Source organism: Sylvia atricapilla, chromosome 13, assembly GCF_009819655.1.
Source record: "Sylvia atricapilla isolate bSylAtr1 chromosome 13, bSylAtr1.pri, whole genome shotgun sequence".
Classification (NCBI taxonomy): Eukaryota; Metazoa; Chordata; class Aves; order Passeriformes; family Sylviidae; genus Sylvia; species Sylvia atricapilla.
This window is the reverse complement of record NC_089152.1, coordinates 15,399,017-15,420,820: the sequence shown is the minus strand read 5'-3', so window position 1 is coordinate 15,420,820 and position 21,804 is coordinate 15,399,017. Positions and strand designations below refer to the sequence as shown.

The 21,804-nt window shown below is 38.8% G+C and overlaps 1 protein-coding gene across 1 annotated transcript in view; it reads right to left on the bottom strand.

The window, feature by feature from the left end:
- Positions 1-847: 847 nt before the first annotated feature.
- Positions 848-21,804, bottom strand: part of KLF13 (KLF transcription factor 13) — a 33,686-nt gene continuing 12,729 nt past the window's right edge. The window contains exon 2 of the mRNA XM_066328567.1: positions 848-6,436. Within this exon, the coding sequence (XP_066184664.1) occupies positions 6,144-6,436 (293 nt within the window). The 3' untranslated portion in view covers positions 848-6,143. The remainder of the gene's footprint in view (positions 6,437-21,804) is intronic.

Below are 21,804 nucleotides of genomic sequence, written 5' to 3'. Positions count from 1 at the left end.
TGAGTCACAGGCAAGACAGAAAAAGCAGGCAGGAGAGATGCACACTCCTTGCATTTAGGAACTGGAGAGGAGAAGCAGGACAGGACGTGTTAACATACCCATTTCAGAGTGTGAGTGCCTGGGCGGGAGGCACATTACAGTTTCAAGCAACTCTAGACTTCAATTGAAAAGGCATAGTCCTTTGGAGGGAATCGTTTCCCTTTTCATCCTTCAAGCAAGTTTAGGAAACAATCTCTGACTGCCCTTCTGTTATCAAACACGAGGTGGATCTTTCATTATAGGAAGACTTTGGGAATGCCTTTTGTAACAAACAGTGCAACCTGTATTCTCAAAAAACTTCAGATTCATTCCTTCACATCTGCTAATGCCTTATGCTTTTGAGAAAGTGGCTCAAATCTGTGCTTCAATTTTCTTATTTTTAAAATTAGGAAAGAACATTTCAGGATACTGTGAGATTACATTGCTACTGTTTTGACATGGTATTCCCACTTGCAGAGATATCAGACATTTGCAAAGAACTGAGCTTTGAAAGAAAGGGCAGCTGACTCTCTGAACTTAGGTCACACATATTAATCCCATAACCGTCTTTTTTTTAAATGCAACATATACCACCCTTGAGAAAGGAATTTCACTGTGCAACTACAAAACACCAGTTAAAGCACAGAATAGAAAACAAACATCACAAAAACTTTCTCTCAAACATTAAAAGAAATCCCATTTTAAACTATAGCACTGGAGGAAATTTAAAGACACCAAACAAGATATCAAGTCTCAAATCAACAGCAGAAATATTAACAATCAATGCTTTTTAGGTGATAAATAGAGAATGAAATTAAGAGAAAAAAAGTATTTCATAGTTATAAGTTTTATTTTGGAAAATGTAAACCTCACTAACCATGCATACAAGTTAAGACAATATTTTACAGCTCTTAATTTTCTCCTTTTTTCATTTTTTCCTTTTATACTTGCATAGGACATTATCACAATATATAATCTATGCAATACAAAATACATAAAAAGTTACAGCAGAGCAAGAATAGATGAACATATAACTGTACAACTGTAATACTTCAATGTAGTGATTTAAAGAGTTGAAAAGTGAGCCATGGAAGCTTTCATGTGCTGCTGATAGACCTGTACACGTGAGGATGACACTGGCAGCTTTACAGTTCACCACAGCTGGAAGTTTAGCTGTGAACACATGCACACTCCCCGGCACACGTGTCCCCTGTCCCCCACTCAGGCATGTGCTGCTGGAAAAGCACATGTGCACACACACGCATGTCCTCCAAATGTACAATACACAACTAAATGCACCTGCAACCAGAGATGAAACTCAACCACAAATCTCCAATAGGTTCAAAAATTCCAAATGCAATGGCATTTGGATCTAGGAATTTGGTTCAGGCCCATCACTAGTTATAATGAAATGGATACCTATTTTTGCTCTGTAGACATCCCTTCATTAGTCAGTGTGTAGTACAGACACACTGCTGTGTATTTATGTATACACACATACACTATACAATATACACATATATATCTATTTATATATATATGTGTGCATATGCTTATATAAACCCATATATATAAATATATATATTTATAAAAACCTATACCAGTGGATGGGCTTTTGCATTCTCTATTTTGGCTTATGGGATAAACAAGTATAATTTGGATATTTTCTTCTGCCTAAGGCTATAACTCTTATCCCCAAGAGTTACAAATACAGATGTTCATCATACCATTCACTGACATAGACTAGATGTTAGCACCCAATGCACAAACAGATGGTGTAATGGAGTAAAAGAGCACCTGAAAGTTAGTTTGTAGGCATGACCTGATGAGATTAGTAAATTTTACAGCAATGAAAAGGCAAAAACAACACTGCACTTCACAAAGCACAAATTCTGTAACTCATGACAAAGCACTGGAGATGAGCAGTTGTGAAACAGGTTTGCTCCTCACACAGCCTTTAATGCCTGGCTGCGTGAGACAAGGAGAGTGCTGAACATCTGGGTAGAAGGTAATGAGGGTTAAAGGTGTACAGAGGCTCTCATAGCTGCAATTTCTTGCAAGGGTTAATGCAGTAAAGAGGGTGGGATACAGACAGGAATTAGGCGTTACCATCGAACAGAGGCTTCTGATGACTTGCCCTAAAGATACACCTTTGCAGTTATGTAAACAGATACTAAGCATGTATTATAAAAGCAAGGAACAATTAATTTGCAGATACAAAAAATTCTCATAAAATCTAGCTGCCAGGAATTTACCAGGACTGCTTTCTAAGAAGCAGGATGAAAACTGAATTCACATTGCCATTAGGCCTTTGCACAGGGAGAGGTTAATGGAAGGGGTGAATGAGTTTCTAAGAGCATCTTTAATTTCACCTGGCAAGGTGATGATTTTCACTTGCATCTATTTCCCATAGCAAGGTAATTCAACTCAACACTTAGAGAAGTTAGAATCATGGCTGGAGAAAAACAAACTTTCAGGGCCTTCTTAATAATCATAAAGCTGTTGCTATCATCTGGGGGAAAAAAATCATGGCAATGTTGTCTTTTGTGAGAACACCTCAACAGATTGCATGGGGAAAGGAGGAGGCAGGAGAGATGCACACCCCTCCAGATGGAGAAACCTGCACCTTGCCAGAGCAGTATTTCCTGAGAGTGACATGTTTGTTGCTGGGCCAGGAGACTGTTTTAGATTACACTGCTGGGTGAAACAACAGAAGGGTAAAAATCTAAGGTTAGTTTGGATAAGCACACAGATTTCAATACATCATTTGAGCTGTTCTGACTTCTCATATCTGCAAAACTCAAGACGAACCATCATAAGAATGAGTCTAATAACCTTGCTGATCACCAGACGTTTCTAGCACTTCTAGCATTTTCATGCTAGAAAACCCCAAACACTCTTTTTTCATATGAAAATATTAGGAGAATATTTTGTTCACATTCAATTTTGGAAAATACTAGTGGTTTGGAATTTATAATTTTATCCTAAAATTATAATGTATTAAACTTTTAATGGAGATATTTGAAACTCTGTCTGGGATTTTGAAACACAGAAAATGACTGGCAGCCTGATACATGCTGAGGTATTTACAGCTAAGATGTAAAAACAACAACAACAAAAAAGTTTTAATGACAAATTTCAGAGTATTTCCTGAAAGTGTCATTATGTTGGCTTTATACAGTCCCATGGTGTTCTCATTAAATGAACTGACTGAACTGAAAATTTGACGTTGAACCAGTTTATTTTTTCTTGTTTAAACTTGAAGAATTGTTAGTAATATCTATGAAGAATACAGGTAAAATGTTAGTTCTGTTTGAGTTTAAGATTACATGGTTCTGTGTCCTTCAGAATAGGTTGTCCCATAACCTTTGTATCCTATAATCTCAGTACTAATAAAACCTGGTGCAAATATTCTTTCTCCAGGCTAGTAAAAGAACTTGTTTATAATGCAAAAACTGATTCATGCTGAATTATTAAATCCTAAACAAATGAAGTGGAGTGGTTCCTCCTTTCCTGAAGATTAAATTATGCTCTTGTTGGAAAAGGTGATTTTACAACAAAATTAATTTGGAACATGAAGCCTATAATGTTTGCCAATACTTAGTGCTCCTTTTGATTTTGGTGGTTACCTCTGTCCTCCACACCTCTCTTAAGGTATAATGTTAGTGAGAAATGTGTTTGACTTGTTTTGAAGTATGTGCACAAGACACAGCTGACCTGTAGAATTCCTTGAGCTAAATATCTGAAATGCCTCTCTACTAACTACAGCACAAGAGCATTTCTAGGAGTCACAGAAATTATTGGAATGTGAATTCCTGTTACCTGAATTCTATCAAGTTGTTAAAATTGTGCATCTCAGTACATGAGATCAAAAAAAAAAAAAAAGAAAAGAGGAAATCTGTTGAGGCCAACAGATCTGGTTTTCCCCCAACTCCAGAGGTTGGGCAACTCATCACATTAACTCTATTTGTCATCTTGCAAAAAACCCTTACTATGTTCTTTCATCTTCTGTGAAATGAAACAGTAGAATCATGCCTGTCACAACTTCCAATTCAACGAGGGAAATTAACAGAGGTGAAATCTCAAGCAAATGAACGTGAAAAAAAAATACTGAAACATCTGCACTTGTTTAGATTTATAGTTGTATCAATAAATACTTAGAATATTTATCTATACAACTAATAGAACATGTCGGATTAGGAATAATGTATATTATGGAAGTACCTATGAAACTACTTGGAAATCTATATTAGCTTCTCACAGTTAACATACAGTACAATAGAACCTTGCAAAACTGGATCAATGCAAAGCAGCAAGTAAAATACAGGTTCATTGGGAATCTGGAGGCATTCACTTAATATCAAATGACAGGTTTGGCGCAGAGAGTTTCTTTTCACCGTGCTACACTTAACTGCATTTATACCCTACAGTAAAAACAGCAAACATCCCAAAATTCCAGAATCAAAAGGACCTGAATTGATAATATGCACCATCAGACCCAGACAAACACAGGAAAATGTATTTGCTGCCAGTGAGGTTTTCAGTACATCACTATGCTCCTGGTCTTTTACTATATTTTCTACCATATAAAACATTAAAATCTACCTCCTTGTGCTCTATCTAGTGTTAAATATTTGAAAGTTATTGAAAACTAGTCAATATTTCCCTTTCTGTTATTAAGCAGTTATTCAGAAATAAGAGCACCTTGCTTTATGCCGGTATGTGTGTATTTTTGAGAAACTTGGAAGTAGTGCTGAGCTATAATGTCATCTTATTTTAAACTTAAAAATGCATGTTTTATTATTCCAGTCAGACGATACCGTATGATTTTCACTTCCTTTTATCAACGACCACAATTTTGATGTAACCGAATACAGAAACTGTCTTAGCCAATTTTTCTTAGTAAGATACAGCTGTACAGTAGGTAAGTACCTTGACAACAGTTTTGGTGGGCATTGGTTCAGTAATGCTACTTCTGTAGTTCATTAAAAAAACACAAAAAAACTCCAAAAAAAAAACAAACCCAAAAAAACCCCAACACAAAACAAAGAAAGAAGAAATAAAGGAAATCGTTCAAGTCAATGTGGTTTGATTTGAGTATTCTATTGGTCCCATACTGAACAAGCAGTGCAGACAGCTTAACAACTTGGAAAGAGTGACAAGAGAACGCCTCCGAGATTCCAGGCCACCTTGCCATAAAATGTTACCCAGTGTAAATTTGTTTCTTTGTGTTTTAGGTGACTCATTTAAGGCATCTTGTTGAAAAAGTTTTCTCAGAATTTTATCTAGCATGGAACAAACCAACAAACCAATTTATCAACCTCACAGAGATTTTTGCAATTGGAAGTTGGTTTTGGAGCATCTTCAGCATGAAGTGAGAAGACAGATTGCTACGGTAAGCAGAGGGCAGCTCGAAGAAAGACAAGACTCCTGTTTGGACACTCCCAACACAGGTGTATAATGAGGAAAGCGAGCAGTGGAAGAGTCCGGTATTACATTCCAGTATTGGGTTGGTTTCTGTATTGTTTGCTTGTTTTTTTATTTTTTCCCCAGTGTGTGAAAGAGCCTAACAAAAAGCTTCTGAGTGCAATTATATTTACAGAGTTAAGGCCGTGGTTAGGGTGTGTCTTCATTGTAATTATTGTGTAACATAAATATCCATCCCTGAGAAAGGAGAAGGGGGACACAAATCCAAGACAGTTGATTTTTAAGTGTATGTATGCTTATATTGTGCAATCCGGTTTTACAAACTACTTCGACACCTGAGGTGAATTAAGCGGATTTTTTTTTCCTTTTCTTTTTTAGATTTTTTTTCATTTTCTTATAAAGAATAATGGAGAGGATCCATAAATGGTTGCAAAATATATGAAATATTGAGACAGCAGGAGTCACTAACTGTAACATGTAAGTTTGTCTGTCCATGAGGTTAAAATAGCCACTTGCGTGGTTGGGTAAAGAAAATCTGACTAAAAATTGCAGTGGGAGGCAGCTATTTACTGATTTTTTAAAAAGAGAGGGTGGGAACTGAGGGAGGGGAAGCAACAGAGTTTTTAAAATGTGTGCAACACAAACAAAACTCCACGTTAGGCATTAGAGGCAAAGTGCTGACGTCCAGTGCAGGTAGTCTATGGGGAGCTGGCGGGGCTGATGGTGGGGCTCGAGGCGTCCGAGCGGCTGTAGTCACTGACAGAGCCTGTCCTGGAGCCGCTGCCGCTCCTCCTCTTCAGCATGCTGGGGTGGAAGTTGGCGTGGCGCCGGGCGTGCTTGGTCAGGTGGTCGCTGCGCATGAAGCGTTTCTCACACAGCGGGCAGCTGAACTTCTTCTCTCCGGTGTGAGTGCGGTAGTGCCGCGCCAGCTCATCCGAGCGAGCGAACTTCTTGTTACAGCCCTGCCAGTTGCATTCAAACGGCCGCTCACCTGCGGGGAGCAAACACGGCACGGTTAGAAGGGACAGCAGTGTCTCCCAAGGGCTGGTTTTTTTTGTATGCACAATATAGAATAAAAAGGTTGGAAGCAGGGTGAATGCCACTTGGCACTAAGTGGATGGAGGTGTTACCCTCTGCCAGAGGAGGCTGCTGTGGTATTCCAACCCATTAAAAAATGCTGTCAGTCAAACTAGTCATATACCTTATTTGATAACTGGGTCTTCAGGGATGCTGGGCTCCTGATCCTTTAATGGATATCTCATATCTCCTGTGGTCTGTTGAACTGAATAATATCTGTACTGAGCTTTATAGTATATTCAGTTTTTCCTCCAAGCTGTCCCTATATGTCTGACTAATTGCTGAAGTTCAGAAGCCATGATGAGATCTTCTTCTTCAGGTATTAAAAAAGTTATGGTAAAAATGAAAAATGGCAATTTTGAGGCGCTGGGTATGAGGCTTTCACCTTGTATTCTCCACAGCTGTGCCTGCATTTTCTGCATTTGCTCCAAAGTACCCCAGTTTCCCTTGTTCACTGCCTTAGGTCTCACTCAGAAGTGAGGCAGTGAGTGCTGTATTCCAGCGAGGGACTGGCGTCACCTTAGAGGTACCAGCCTATTTTGAACAGCTAACATAAACTCCATGAGCTGTGGTACTTGAGCCCGGAGCAATGAGCAGTGAGCTCACAGAAAGCGTGATCTGGTGAGCTGGTGCAGTTCTGAACAGATCTCAGATGTGGGATGGATGCCTGCCGCTGTTTTAGGGCTGTGGCAGATGTGCAGCCTGGGAGCTCTGCACAGGCTGCAGACAGAAGTAGCATTGTTGTTGGGTATCTGGAATCTGTTCCCAGCTTTGTCACTGATGTGCTGCATAGCTTGGGCACCTCATTTTATCTGCTTCCATCCTTAGTTTCTCCACTTCGTAAAAATGAAAACGTTAAATTATGAAATTTGGTGTCTGCTACTTCTGCTTATTGGTTTGATTCTTACTGTCACTGAGTCTGAACGTCACACATTCTTTAATTGTTATTAATTAAGAACATCTTATTCTTTTGTGAATACATAAACACAAAGACTTCTCATTTTTTGTACTTGTAATTTAAATAACTTCCTACTTGCACTAATCCTAATGTTTCTAATTCTGAATGGCCCATTCAAGAGGTCCAGAGAGCTATATAAATTCTGGGCTAAAATAAGAAATAAAAGTTCTCTCCATAGTACACTAAATAGGAAATAAAGAAAGAAATTAGCCTCCTGGAGAAATTCGATACACCTTAATTAAAACTGTCTGAGATAAAAATTGACCCCAGCAAGCCTTCAATCTAAGCAGCCAATAATCTGCTTTAAATTCACAGATTTGGCAACAACATTTATCTCCAGAATCTGCTTAGGAGGCTCCTGCTCAGAAAAATCATTTTATATGTTCCTTTTCTCTCTGTTTATGAGGCCTCCAAGATCCTTCAGCCAAATCTCAAACAGCTCAATGAACAGACAAACAAGTCTTTTTAAATAGGATTTTGTTCAAGAGTCTGGAGAAAGCAAGTGTCCCTGATGCATTCTTGATTATTTAGGAGAAAGACCTAAAGGCTTGTTAAAGACCTAACAAGACCTAAAGGCTTGTTAAAACCAATTGTTCTTAAGCACATTTGGTGGATTTCATTACACCTACAACCACAATGCATAATGCAGTGGTTGCATCTGTGCAGTACACACAGATATTGTCGTATGGAGAACCGTGACCACCCTGCCCCGGGACTGGCATAAGGCAGCAAAGATGAACAGATCTGTGGCTTCCTCCAACATAAAGCCTAAAAACTCAGGGTTCCACAAATGAATTTCAGAATAAAACCACAACCAACTGGATTTAAAGGATATAGTCCTGTTGCTTAAAATAACCCATGCAAATCCATTCAATGTCCTCTTTAGCCTTATCCTGCCTGCAAACTGTCAGGGACTGAACTCTTCATCTGCTGCTAGAAACAGGAAACAAATGTATTTTGGCTGTTTGTTATATATCCAGTCGTGTTCTTAGATGTGTTCCTGCATGTGGTGGGACATGCCTGTGGTGTGACAGCCCTGATGTGTGACCACATTCACTGGCCCTGTCCCCATGTTTTGGTCATACTACATATATACATCTAAGGGGGCTTTGGAACCCTTGGGAAAAAGGGCAGTGAGGCATGGTCTGAGGGGTAGATTTGGCCTAAAGAATCAAGAGTTTCTCATCCCTGAGCTATGGCATCAGTTTTTGCTAAGACAATGGCCTTTGGAGGTTTCTACTGCCTCAGTTAACGTCTCTGTTTATTTCCATTACAAGTGGTATCAGCAAATGTTCTCCACTTGAAGAACTGTCCCATGAAATGAGTGCTTTCAGATAAGGAAGGCAAAAGTTTTCATGCAATGTTTTGCATCTGCAGTTGACACCACCATGAAGCAAATGGCAAAATGGTGCCTTCTGTTCCAAACAGTTTAATGGCACCAGCTGCTCCTGTCCATGATTCTAGCATTTGGGAGCCAGCAGTAGGCACAACATTCCAGTTCCTAAAGAGAGAGGTGGTTCTGAAGCAGGATTGTGTAAGCTCAGTGTTATCCAGCACTAGCAGGTGATGAAGGTATTGCACAGCTTAGCTCCCCTTCTCCTCACTGCACATCAGGTCTGGATGTGAACATTCAGGTTCCCACTGAATTTGATTTGATATTAATGGTGGTGAGGATTTGCGTGCTGAGCCAAAAAATGTGGTATTTCTTCCACTGTATTTCTACCATCCCTGTCCTCCTCCTTCCTAGGGACTATTTTCCACCTCAGTCCTCTCTAGTCTTTTTTTTATATCTTCTTGTTACTTGTCTTCAAGTTTCTTGGCCAAATGATTTTCCACTGGCAGCTGGCATCACTCTAGTAGAGGTTCAGTTCTCTAGAGTACTTCCCAGCTTTGTTGAGGTTTAGCAATTCCTCTTCAAAGAAAAACTGTATTGTGAGGAAATGCTGGATGCCTTGTGTGGAGATATAAGAGTCATTATTGTTCATAAAAAATTAGTACACAGTCTGGAACAAAGTTGCCGGGGGGTATTAATTAAGGCAAGACCCAGCTGCTGCTCCAAAACCACACATGGAAATTCACAGTCTGTCATCATTCTCATCTCTCAAACAGAAGGGATGTGGTTTTCTGTGCAGGTAAGTTATATAAATGTCCTTTTACCAGCAGTAAAGCAATCAACAAAATGAGAGATTATATGAATTGATTGCCTAATCTCATTAGGGAACACGCAGCCACAGTACAAAGTTCCTGCATAAGCAGTAACCCACGGACATGTTGTACTCAACAGAGAGTTTTCACCATTGAAATGGCTGTAACACGACACAATAAGGATTCTTTCAGCTCCATTTCAGGCAATGTTGAAGTCAGAATTTTACCTTTATACACTAAGTGAAGAATTTGATCTTACAGATAACTGTAGAAGTGTTTTCAAGTATATTAGATATGGCAGGAAACACATCAAGCATGTGAATATGTATACTGAGAATCTTAAGGCTGTGCCTTGGCAGCAGCAGTATCTTTGTACATTATGAGCCTTACTAGCAGGTCTCCAAGAGTACTAAGTTTCCAAAAGATCAAGATGCTTGAAAATAATTTAATCAAAATGCAACTCTGTCATCTTTTTCTTTGGAGAGGCAGGCAAGAGATGCCTTTAAAAGATAAGGAATACTTTAAATTATTTTTTCACAATTTTAAATAGGTTTGGCTATCCATGTTCCAAATCCTACTAAATCGTAACCTTTCTAGCTTCTTTGCCAGGGCACGTGACATATAACATGTGTTTAAGTTACACAAACTGAAGGAAAAACATCACATTTGAGAATTAGATTCAGCTGATCTCAACTGAAAATTACACAAGCAAGAACATTTCTGGCTTTTTCCTGGACTCCGTCCAGTCCATAAAAAAAAGCAGGTAGTGTAAAGCTGCATTAAGAAACTTGCAGCACTCACCAAGTGAAAGTACGTGAGCTCTGCAGGTGCACAGAGTTCTGAATTCCTTTCAGGGGCACAGGCCTTGCTGCTCATATTGTCTGGCAGAGCAGCCTGCCAAAGGAAACCCAGAGTTGCCTGGGCTATAGAAACAGCATTAAAAAATGCACCTCTATCCTCTCTTGCTGGAAAGGATTCAGAGGCAACTAGAGCCAGTCTGTTCTTATGATATTACATAAAGGTCCTTTGTATTATTCTGTATTTTTCAATCATTATACAGTGAGGCAACTGTATACAGTTATGGGAAACAAAATCTACAGAGATGGTGGTGCCAGATCTGATGTCTACTGAGCTTGATTTGTACAATCCTTTTAGCGCACGTACAGTTTTAAGGACTCTTTTCATATATGGTGAGCCTCCTGTACACAACCTGGAGTAATCTGCTTCCTGCTTCACCAATTCTGTCAGATATCCAGCATCTGAATAGCAATTAAAAAAAAAAAAAAAAAAAAAAAAAAAAAAAAAAGATTGCAAGTACAGTATAGGCATAAGCATACTTTTAAAATAACCTACTAATGACTGAAATGTCTGAACAGTTTGAGACAATTGTGAACTTAACCATTTTCCAACTTAAAATGCAAAGATTAGACAATTTTATCTGAAGAATTTGAAGTGTCATGTCCACTGCCCTACAGATTAGAGTATTATCAAGTCAAACCACATACTGGGGGCTATTTTTTTCAATTTAATTCATGTAATAGCTCTGCACATTATGTTAGCATCTTCATGTCAAGGCCATGAAGTAACAAAGAAATTTGTATCCTGGGAATTCCATGAGTGTCTGCAAAACCAGAAGCATTAAACCAGAAACAATTTTCTGTGATCTTTAATCTGTTCTGCTGCTTCCCAGAACAGGGTTGAATGTTGTTATAAAAACAGACTAGAAGCCTGATGCCACTATGTGCTATTCTTATGTTTCTACATTTTCATATACATAATTAAGAATATATTTGGAAACGCAGATCAGCAGGCTGGGTGGGGAGGATGAGGGTCAGACAGTTAAATAGAGATGTGACTGAAGAGGCCTTCCTCCAGGAGAGGAAATGCTATCCTGGGAAAAACATTCAGCCAAGCAGACTGTGTTCCTTGAGACTGGGCTGTTACTTAAAAAAAAAAAAAGGGAAAGGTCATCCTTCAATAGTACTGATATGTATCTATGTTAGGGAAATGGTGGTTTCTTTATCAAGTATTTAAAGAAGGATCAAAAATTTCCAAAGCCTCACAATTTCAAATTCCTATAAAATGAAACCACTCAGATTTAAATTAATGATTTTGGAGGTGATATTTCCTAACCAAATAAGCCAAATGTAATTGGGGTTTTTGCATCTGTGTCTGTCCAACAGCTTTGGAGTATCTCGGCCACCCTCACACACATCTAACAGAGGTGGCAAATCCAGCAATATTAAGCTTCTCTAGTTCCAGGGAAATGAGGATGTTTTAGTAATGTTCTCAGTGAAAAGTTATAGGGTGAATTAGACTGTTACTAGACACCGGAAACCCAGTGTGGGAGTGTGATATGAATGTCCAAATCCAAGAAAAGCTCCAGTTAGAGTTCCCATGTTGCTGGACACTGGCACTTACAGTCCCCATGCCCCTAGGACACACAGCAACAGCAGCTAGGTTGCATTAGGACCTGCAGCCTGAAGCCTGCAAAGTCCTGCTAATTCCATTATCTGTCACGTGACCTTTTTTTAGGAACTGGAGTTCTCAGAATTCCAGCAGGCACAAACCCAGGCATCTACAAAGTTCATTCACTTTAAAGTGTGCACATCTTTATTTTGACCTTAACAAATCCACTCACTACATTTATAAATTACTGGATCTTATGTTTCCTGTGTGCATAGGAAACTACTACTGAGCAGGAGAGCAACAGCTACCATAACATCCATGACTGAAATCCTTGGTTTATTTTCTGTACCTTAACATTTTCATTGAGTTATTTAGACATGTATGAATGTTTCTTGAAAGGGGAATTTCCAAGTGGCAAGTTTATATTTGAAGTCAATGTGTGTTACTGTTTGCTGTGGAAGTGTTTGTATTACTCCATCTGGAAGCACAGATTACACCCCGTGATTTATCTGTTACAACCACAGCAACTAGAACAACTCAAATAGCAAATGACGAGCACACATGGTCAGATACTATAATGATAACAGCTAGAATGCCAGAGAAATATAAGTAGTGAAAAATTCCTACCCTAGCCTTAACCACAGACAGGTCTGTCTGAGAACCAAAATAGCTCATTTGGTATGTTCCATGCAGATATCTGGTCCTCTTAAAAAAATTAATACTCACTTTCACCGAAATGGAAACCATTTTTTAAAGCAGTTTGCTTTATTCTCGGCTTTTATTTCAAACTTGTTCAATAATGTCTTAGAAACACCATTTATAATAGTTTTAACTACTTAACTGTATTTTTATCAGCCACATTTGCTTCTCTTTTGTCAAAGCAGAATAATTCAAGCCTATTCCATGTTTTTTCCCCCAGGATCCTCCATCACAAAATCTTTCTATTGTCTAAAATATGTATTCCATGGCTTTACCAAGCTTTTTTCAAACAGGGGTGTCCAAGCTGAACTGCTCCAAGTACCTGTAGCTTAGTGTTTTTTTAAATATCCATGTTTTTTATCCTGCATTTTTGCACAGTGAATTAAGAATTTGAAATTTGAACCTGCTAGCTCTACCAAGTCATTTTCTACCTGCCATTTTAACTCCTGATTGACTCCTGTTTAGTTCTTGCTTCATCTCTGTTGCACACCACTGTATGTACAATAAATTAGCCTCTGTGGTCCACTTCCAGCTGAAACCTAGTTCCAGACCATTTCACACAAACAACCAGCAAGTAGCTAGAAGTTATGTTTCAGGATCTGGAAAATAAATCTTACAGCAAATTGGCTTTAAAATGAAATGGCCACGAATCTAATAAAAAAATATATAGCTATATCCTTTGCTAACGTTTTGAATGGAAAAGGGAAATAAAAGCTAGAACTATATGGACAACTTTTTCCTCCTCCTTTGAAAAATTTAAAAAACTTATTGAATTGCAGAAGAATTTTGCAAACAAAGAAACCCATAGTAATTTCATTTTCAGTTGACCAAAATATTTTACTTCTTATGGTATGGATTTTGTAAAACTACTTAAATCCCTTTAGCTTTGGTGACAGTTTTCAAGACAATGATGATGTTAATTCATGATGATGAAATGAATTAATGAAACACACTAACAATTTATTTCTGAAATAAAAAGAGAAATCTCAACAATTTGCTGACTACTTGTCAGTGAAAAACTGTTTACCAAAAAATGTAGTTCCTGTAGTCCTTGCTAGCAAAGAAATACAAAATTTTTCATATCGTTCATTAACATTTCTTGGCAGCTTTCTATCCATGAAGATTAAATGCTTGACATTTTTATTAAGTGACTAACTGGAGATCTGATCTTCGAAGGGAACAATTTCATTTGTGCTTTCAACTTCCACTAAACTCCCTGTGTTTATAAGCACAAGGGAATTCTAAAGATAGCCAAGGGTAAGGACCGTGAAAGTCTATCCTCCACAGAGAAATCTTGGAATAGATTTTAGATCTATGCTGAAAATGTGACGGAGAATATGCCCTGTGACATTGTACTATGACCCAAAAAGTCTTTGGTGATTCCCTACAGCATGTTAAGTACAAGAAACATTTTCCAGAGTTATGCTGAGCTGCTTTCACTTCCTTGTACTTTTGTCCTCTGGAGTAATTTTGCAAATTAGTGGTAAAGTGATGGAGCCTTCAAAACTCTGTGTCTGTTTTGAGTTCTCCCATCAAAGAGAACAAAGATGCACAAACATGCCACACACTGTCGTGGCAAAGAAACAACCAACCCAAAGCTCATACTAGGAAGATCAAGCATATTTTCCAAACACGTATTTTTATGATCTTCTCTGCACTGATATAGTATAATTTCAGAGATATATAGTGAATTTTGTTTGGTTTTCTTCTCTCTGGCTATGTTCACAGTGTTGTTCCTCTCTGCTAGACAGTACTCAAAAACACAGGTAATCCTGCTGGGCAATTGAAAAATTAAATTATTTCAAATTATTTCCCATCTACTGAAGATCATAAAAAAGCCATTAAAATCTCTTTAGGTTTTCCAGTTTCAAATTCATATCTGTAGACCTGAGCACTGAGGTACTACTTGTTTTACTGCAGCCCTGTATTAAGATACATAATGCTTGTCAAAGCCAATATTCAGCTTTCTCCTGTGCAGTTTGTCACTTCCTGGTTTCAGAAGAGTTCATGCTTTATCTCTTCCTTACACAGCCCCTCCCTGTCTTGTGTGTTCCATTCTCTTTTGAAACTACAAAAAATCAGCTGCACTAGGCCAGGGCTTTGTGAGGCTCTGAAGTCAATTATACACATTACATCAAAACACAGCTGGGGTGGATGGGAGTATTAAATATGCTAAAGAGTTTTTCTTTTGAAACACAACCAGAGACAAAATCACTAAGGTGAGTTTAGCATTCAAGATTCCTTCCTTTTATTATGGAGCCTAGATACATGGACACAAATCTTTGAAATCATCCTCTCTAGAAGTAACTGGAGTATTTAAAGCTACTTCAGCAAAGAAGCTGAATTAGCTGAATAATGCATTGAACCAACAGCACTTCCTTAACTTTCTGAATAATAAATTAACCATCCACTCATCACTTAGGTGTGAATGTGTGCATCTGATTGCTTGACTTGATGCATCAGAAGAATCCAATGGAATAGAAAAAAAGAAAAGACAGCAAAAAGGCAACTCTGAAAGTGAAGGCTGAGAAAGGGGGGACTGAGGGAACAGAGACATGTAATGCCTAAGCCACTCTATGGCTTAGGGATTCCTCACCACTGTTTTAATGCAGGGGTCACAAATCATCTACAATTACTAGCAAAATAATGGGAGTTCATTTAAAGAAAGGTGATGTGGGCATCTTTGGTTTTGATCCCCTCCCCAGCTTCCTGTCACAAAACTGCTAGGAGCCACAACAAAGAAGGGAAGAACCAACGTTCTTGTTGGTACCTAAAGCACTGAAATTTAGCAAAACAGCTCCAAATCCTTAGCAGAGTGTTTCTGGGGGACTTAGGGTTGATCATATACAAACATGGTAAACTTGTTCATTGATATTCTGGGTGTTCAGGTTAGACATGTTAGGTAAGGAGGAGATACACATATGTGTCTTCTCCTCACAAAAGTGTAACGAGTATGAAGAAGTTCCCCACATCTCACAGGGAAGATAGTTTTCTTTTCAAGGCTAGAAAAAACTTTGCAGCAGCAACTGCATTGCTGCTGTATCTTCCAGGAGGCCTTGTCAAAGTCTACATAAAAAGTCATTCTCTTGACCCTTTTCTGTCATATTTGCTGTAGTTTTGCAGCATGACTGTACTGATAGCATGGGCATTTTAAATGCACTACCAGTAGAGAAGCACCTGTTAGTCTGTAAAGCTGGGAACAATCAAAACTCCAGCCATCTCCTACAAAGGCAGGAATCCATCATCCAGAAAAATGGTAATTTACACAATTGCATGAGATGGGGCTTAGAACACATACATTTCAAAAATAAGGTATTAATCTCCTTATAGTCCTATATGCCTTTATCATTGTTACCTAAATGCTCTTTTTGGATTCTGTTTTAACTCTGGAGCCTAAAGTTCACTATTTCACTCTTTCTCAAAAGTTTTGACACATGACCAAAATGGAGACCTCTCATCTAAGAAAAAGGAGACATCTGAGTCATGAGGATATCCATGAGGCTGGAAATGTACCCAACTAGCAGTGACAACTTCCATATCTAGGTGAGTACAGACTGGGATGGACACTGTCTGCCCCACAGGAATAGCTCCTATTGATTGTGCTGCCATTAAGTGCAATGCCTTTGTTTACATGGACTTTGGCCACATTCAATTTTAAAAGGAGTATTTTTTTTTCCTTCTTGCTGGAATATATGAGTAAATAAAGCTTTTACACTCAATATCAATGACAAGCCTAACTTAAAAATTGAAAGGCAACAGCCTTAGTGACATTGAGTTTATGTTCTAATATAATGCAAACTAAATGTTGGGCCTTTTATCAAAGTGAAGTACCAGCAATCACTGCATGTAATTTCTGTTCACTAAGCCTAAAACTCTTACTGGGTGTCCTTATCTCTGAGGCATTAAATCCTAAACCAATGCTCAGTAAAACAGCTGAAATCCACTAATTTAAAAGAGCAGCAACTTCCACTTGATTTTCTCTCTCCTGTCACTTGCTCCAAGAATGGAGATCAATAGCTGACCCTCTGACTATGCACTTAAATGCCAGATAATTAAATTGTGTTATGCTGAAATGATGAAGTGATGAATTCTGGGGAGAGGAAGATGTATCTTAGCTATGTGTCATTTGCAAACCACACTGAAGTATGACACTCAGCAAAGAAGGGAACTCTGAAGTTTAGTATAGTAGCCCTTTAATTACTGTATTTCTCTAGTATTTTCTACTCAGCTCTATGAATGTAATAAAGAAGGATGATTATTTGAACATCTTTTGTGATTAAAAAGTAAAAAGCCACTGTGAATGAGCCTCGGAACACATCTAGGTATTACTGAATGACAAGACTAAATGATGATGATTTTTTTTTCCTTTTGCACTGGTCAATTACACTTTAAAATAAATATACTTGAAAAGAATACTGGGGTTGAAAATCCAAAAAATCTATGTCTTAATCAGCAAATCTGACCTATTGCATCATCCCAGCGAAGGAATTTCAGCCTAGTATTCCTGCCTTGAGCCAAAAATTTGTTGTTTAAGGGACTTTCTTCATTCCTTTCATACAAAGATTGTGGCTTCAGCATAGGTCAGAAAAGCTTGGCCTCTTAAAACAGACTAACTTTGATGATGGTATGTGGGGTTTAGTTCTTTTTTCTTGTCTTTTTAGTTCTTCTTCTGTCTTGTTGATGAGCCAATTCAAACATTTTAATGTGACAAGGGACTAGAGGAGGGCTCTCCAAATGAATGTAATAATAAGCACTGTTTTTATTGAATAAGGTCAGTTAAAAGTTGAAGGTAGTAATGTAGCCCTTGATGAATCCATATGCTGGACTGAGGCCTTGTTCAGTCACCTGAGCTCTCATGTTACTCCTGTTGCAGCACGCTAGCAGTGCTGATTTGTTGTCTGCTACAAGCTGATTTCAGCTGCACCATTCACCCTCTGTTAGAGCAAACAAGGTGATTAATGACAGCGTTATGCAGACAGAAACTGAAGCCAAGAAAACCAACTCCCCACACTCAGTTCTTTCTCCTCCAGGAGGGAAAAATGTCCGTCTGATAGCAGAAACAACGGATTCAAATGTATCTACAGGGAAGGTGCAGTTGAGGTACCAACAGAAGCACAATGTTTCCATTACAGACTCCTGCCTGGATCCTCCCTGTGCTACCTCAGAATTGCTCAGTCTGTTACCCAGCCCACTCTGCAAAGCCAGAACAGCTCCAGATCAGGCATCTGACTGTTAGCAGCTCCATAGACACTCCTTGGCATCCCAGCCTCCTTCAGCCCACACTCTCCAGTGGACAAAAATATTACATTCTCACTATAAGACACTTTTGCCTCCCCTTCCAACCTGGGAATTTCTCCTTGTGAAGCCCAGGATCATGTACCAATAGAGCTCACAGGCTCTCGAGCCATTCATTCTCAGTGGTGTGGTCATTGCACAGAGAAATTGTATATGCAGCAGAATTAACCAATAGGTACTCATAGGTCAATGGCAGGAACCAAAAATGGCACACAGTGACTTTTTAATGTCACAACTTTTTTCACGAGATCCTTTTGCATACATATCTCCATGGATAAAACTTAAACCTGAAGATGCTCATATTGCAGGAATGCTTGAAATTGAACTGAAACTTCATAAACCACCCCTGTCTGTACAATGACCACAGGAAAGACCTCTGCAGTGGTTTTAGACTGCTTTCAGTGAAAGTCTTCCTCACAAATTTCTAGTAGTGGTGGCTTTCAAAACAACTTGCATGGTAATGTTCATGATCTCTGGTTAGACAATGGAAACGTTTTAAGTGGGCAAGCAATTAAATAGGTAATGACCAATTATATTAATCTGATGTGAACTGTGGGTGAATTCATGCTGAAATTGGGAAACTCTGGCTCCATGAGCTCTGCCCAGCAGTTGCAAGAATAGCTGCAAAGAAGGAATCATATGACCTCATGAATCAGTCTTTTCTCTGTTGACATATCAATGATTTTTTTTATTATTCTATTCTACTAAAAACAGGATAATGCTTGTAAAAGCAAAGCTTATCAAATTAACCAAAGGTTGTCCTGCTATGCAAAATAACAGACGAAAGGATTATTCATCTAATCTGAGACCTGCACTTTATTTATCTGAGTTCTGGAAGACGCTGAATGTCAGTTGCCTCCAACTGAAGTGCACATACTTTGGCATGAATAGACCTTGCGGGTAAGTTCTGACATTTCGTGTGCACAGCAGCTCCCAGGATTTGGGGACAGGATGAGATTTCATTTTGCTAGAAGCCAAGCAAACAGAAGTTAGTGAAGTTGTCTTTGGCTGTAATTGTGAAATGTCTCCTTGTGAACTTTTGAACTGTTCAATCAACAACATCAGAGTAACACAGCATGCCTGGAACATGGGGCTTCAGCACTTGTAAGCACAGCTAAAGCTGTAAAGCTAAGTGAAAAATCTGATACAGAGAGTTTATTGCAACTGTATGGAAGAGAGAGGGAGTGGGATTTCCTGTTATTTTATTCTCATTCTGGATAGATTGTTTGCCAGAGAGTAAGGTGGTGTTGAAGTACTTTATGAGCAGCATCTGCCAATGGCCATACTGAGCATCCAGCTTCAGGGAACAGGCAGCTCTGGAAAGTAGTTTTATGGGCTGATAATCAGACACTAAATCTGTTGCTTGACACAAGGCAGCTACCATTCAAGGTAAGCATAAAACTATTGCATACACACCAAAATCTTCTGCCCAGATTGTTAAACCATCCTCCCTGTTTAAACCAGGCTTCAGGCTTTTGGTATACAATAGAGGAATTAGATTCTATTGTAACAGTTGTAATGTTCTACAGTGCCCATTTTTAAAACAGGTCAACTTTTTAGAAAAGATAGTTTGCAATTCATCATTCAACTCTTGCAAGTCTCATTTATATATCCTATTTTGTCAATACTGTCCCTGTTTATTTTGCATCTCCCTGTAGCCTCTTTACCACAGCTATATGAAAAAAGAGCACCAGTTACCTGCTCCTTTCCAGTTTCAGCTTTTTTCAGTCTTTTCTATGTGGTAATACTTTCAACTACAAATGTTTTAAGCACATCTGAGCCTGATTCTCATATCGAATCAGAAGGTAAGAGAAGGTTTCCAACACTTCTCTCATTAACAGCCAGGGTGTGACACAGCCTGAATGCAGCTCAGCTGCTGTGACCCCCGTTTGATGTTGGTTTTGAGGGCAGCTGGTGCAGGGTCTGAGGGAGTCGGCCCCACCAGCTGTGCCTGATGTGTGGGGTCACGGCGTAGGAGAGAGGCCACGGCCAGTGCTGGAATTGAATGAATGGAGCATTTGCTGGATTGTGGAGGATCTGAGTCACGAGCCAATGATCTGACTGACTCTGGATGTGAAACATAACTGAAAAGCCGAGATCTTGCGTAGAGCACAGACATATTTCAAAGACAGCTTTGTCAAGGGCATCTTGAGATATATAACATAACCTATGTAACTCAAAAATAGAGAGGTGTTTTCTAAGGACTCACAGAGAGAAATCAAGTGGATTCCCTTTTTCGTGACAAATACTACTTCCACTACTTTTCTATCTCAAAGCAGTACTAAAAGAAACATCCATGCTATTTTAAAAGTTACTGAATTATATGTATATACATCAAGGCCCCTTTAGCAGCTCGGTCTTCCCTTGCCTGCTGCAGCCATGTCCTCACTGCTTGCCTTTATAGGTCACTCTGCAAAGTGTTAAAACTCTGTAAACCCAGTTACACCTCACTGCAGAAAATGGTTTATACATATGAATCATGCCAGAAGGGCTGCCCAGCAGCCACCATTTTCTCTGTAAGTATTTAGAAACCTTATTGACATGTAAATCATTTCACCTTGTGAGAGATCAATGATTCTTTAGCAGAGATTCTTAATTCTATGTGTCCATATGTGTCAGATAAAAATTCAGTAGCTGTAAATGTAGACAAGTTGTAGTAGAAAGATCCCAATTACTTCCCCAAACAAATTCCTTGTGCCTCCAGCACATTTATTGCTGCTCTTCTACACTTGTACAATCATGTGTGCAGGTCTATTCTCTAACAGACCTGCTCTTCTGGGTGAGGAGAGGAAACCCACTGGCCTTTCTGGATTTTTGAGGTGGAGCACCTGTTCCTTGTGTTTGCAGGAAATTAGCTGACCACACTTAATATGCCTGACGCACAGGGGCTAATGAAGTACTCTAAAATACAGGATTTTATTGTGGCCAAATGTTTTCAGAAGATTCCAGGGATAGGGAAGTTCTATGAAATATAATAGGAATTGCACTATTACTATGAAATTCTAGAAGATATCAGTGTCACGTAAGTCTACAGGCTAGCTCCAAACCCCTATGCACAGGATATAATTTGAGAAAGATCACAAAAGTTCCCTGCTGTTCTTACTTCCATTTGGACTCTTGCTCAATCCAGTCTTAAATCTGAGAACCACAAAATTATTTGAACCTGATTTCCTGTCCATATTCCTAGATCCTGAGCACAACTCTGGCAACTGTGGGTCTTGGGCTGAGATTCAGGAATTGCAATATGCAGAACTGCAAGGTTCATAAACTTGAGTAATAGGGAGGTTCTGTTACAACAGACAGACTGTGAATAAACCCAAAGAAAACAGGAATTGCAGCTTCATGAGTTGTGGTGTTGTATCTTGACTTAGCTTTGAGGCATTGAGATGATCCAATTATTGCTGCTGCAGCTTGACAGTGCCAAACGGGACAGCTTATTATTCCTCCCAAAAGATGTGATCCACAAAGTGCTTTGAGCTTGATTTTCAGCCAATTGGTTGGCACTTGTTTCTACTTTCTTTTTAAAATCAGTTTTAACAGGTCAATTTTAGAATTTGTGAATAATGGACAAATAAGAGAAAAACTTAAGTCTTAGAAAAATTATTCATCCTTATACTGCACAAAACCATGTATGTGTTTAGCATTTTTTTCAGAACAGAAATACCTCAGCACTGTAAAGTTGTGTACGCCATGCTGTCTGCATGCTCATTGAGCTGTGTTTTATAATCTGAAGAGTAACACACTGACCTAGGAACTCAAGACTGTCTTTATATTTT